Source organism: Rhagoletis zephyria, unplaced genomic scaffold (assembly GCF_001687245.7).
Source record: "Rhagoletis zephyria isolate East Lansing unplaced genomic scaffold, Rhagoletis_zephyria_1.1 Rzeph_scaffold_29698, whole genome shotgun sequence".
NCBI classification, from domain to species: domain Eukaryota; kingdom Metazoa; phylum Arthropoda; class Insecta; order Diptera; family Tephritidae; genus Rhagoletis; species Rhagoletis zephyria.
The window spans coordinates 1-991 of NW_016186755.1; the positions used below are offsets into that span (position 1 = coordinate 1).

Here is a 991-nt window from a genome sequence, read left to right on the forward strand (position 1 = left end):
AAAATTTTATTACCTTTTAAAAGCTTCAAACCGTTTTGGAATTGCTTAATTCGTTCTTGAGATATATATGATAAAGTTGACCCAATTTTTTTTTTTTTGCAAAAACGGTAAATTGCAAATATCTCAAAAACGGTACCATAAAATTAAAAATAACCTTGATTTTCGGAACCAGGGGGTGATTTTACATAAGAATTTCATAACGGCGTTTCTGGTAAAGAGAAAAAGTTGAAATTTGTGGTCCAGTGCTATCATTGGCTCACCCCTAATGTGGCACTACCACAGATGTATTCATAATCAGTGCTGCAAATGTGATCTGGCTCACAGGAGCCGGTCAAGTTACTGACTGTTGTTGTGCCCAGGCACAAGGCGTATGTACCGACGCCAGTGCAGGCAAAGGTATTGGTAGCATCGCAGGTGTTACAATCGGCACAATCAGCTACCACACCGACGCCTCCACTGGGCTGGCAAATGCTCGTGGTAGCTGTGGAGCAAACATATTCTGTGGGGCAATCTAGCGCATTCGCAATTGGTGAGCCATTGTCGCACACCTTAAATTGGCTGTTGGAGACGCAAGCCAGATTAGTTTCAGCAGAGCAGGTATTGCAGGCGGCGTGCGTGAAAGTCGGCCAATCGGCACAGAGAAGCAGCAAACTCCAAAGAAACTAAATGGGAAATGTGTGAGTGTTGCGAAGAGCGAAATAAATTGCATATATTTCTTGAACTGATAGTTAGTAGCACTTACCCGTCGCGTAATGAACTCCGACATAATCGAATATTTTTTAACTTTATAAACTTTTTTTTGAATACTCTTACTTCGAAATAAGCTTGGCAGTACTTTCTATAAGTCCGCTTGCATCAATTCCAAATTCATTTGCAACTAAAAATGTAAAACAACTAATGCCTAGATTTAAACAATCTGCCATCATCTCTGGGCTATCTTATCGGTGAAACTACAGAAATTCAAGCTTATCTTAGTGCATAAACGTCAAAT

General features: G+C 40.3%; 1 protein-coding gene across 1 annotated transcript; it reads right to left on the reverse strand.

The window, feature by feature from the left end:
- Nucleotides 1–260: 260 nt before the first annotated feature.
- LOC108382956 (uncharacterized) lies at nucleotides 261–784 on the reverse strand (the record flags this gene model as incomplete). Its single annotated transcript, XM_017639326.1, has 2 exons — nucleotides 743–784; nucleotides 261–662 (listed from the first exon to the last, which is right to left on the reverse strand). Coding segments are annotated over exons 1-2 (426 nt in total), but the record flags the coding sequence as incomplete, so codon positions are not given.
- Between the last annotated feature and the right edge of the window lie 207 nt (nucleotides 785–991).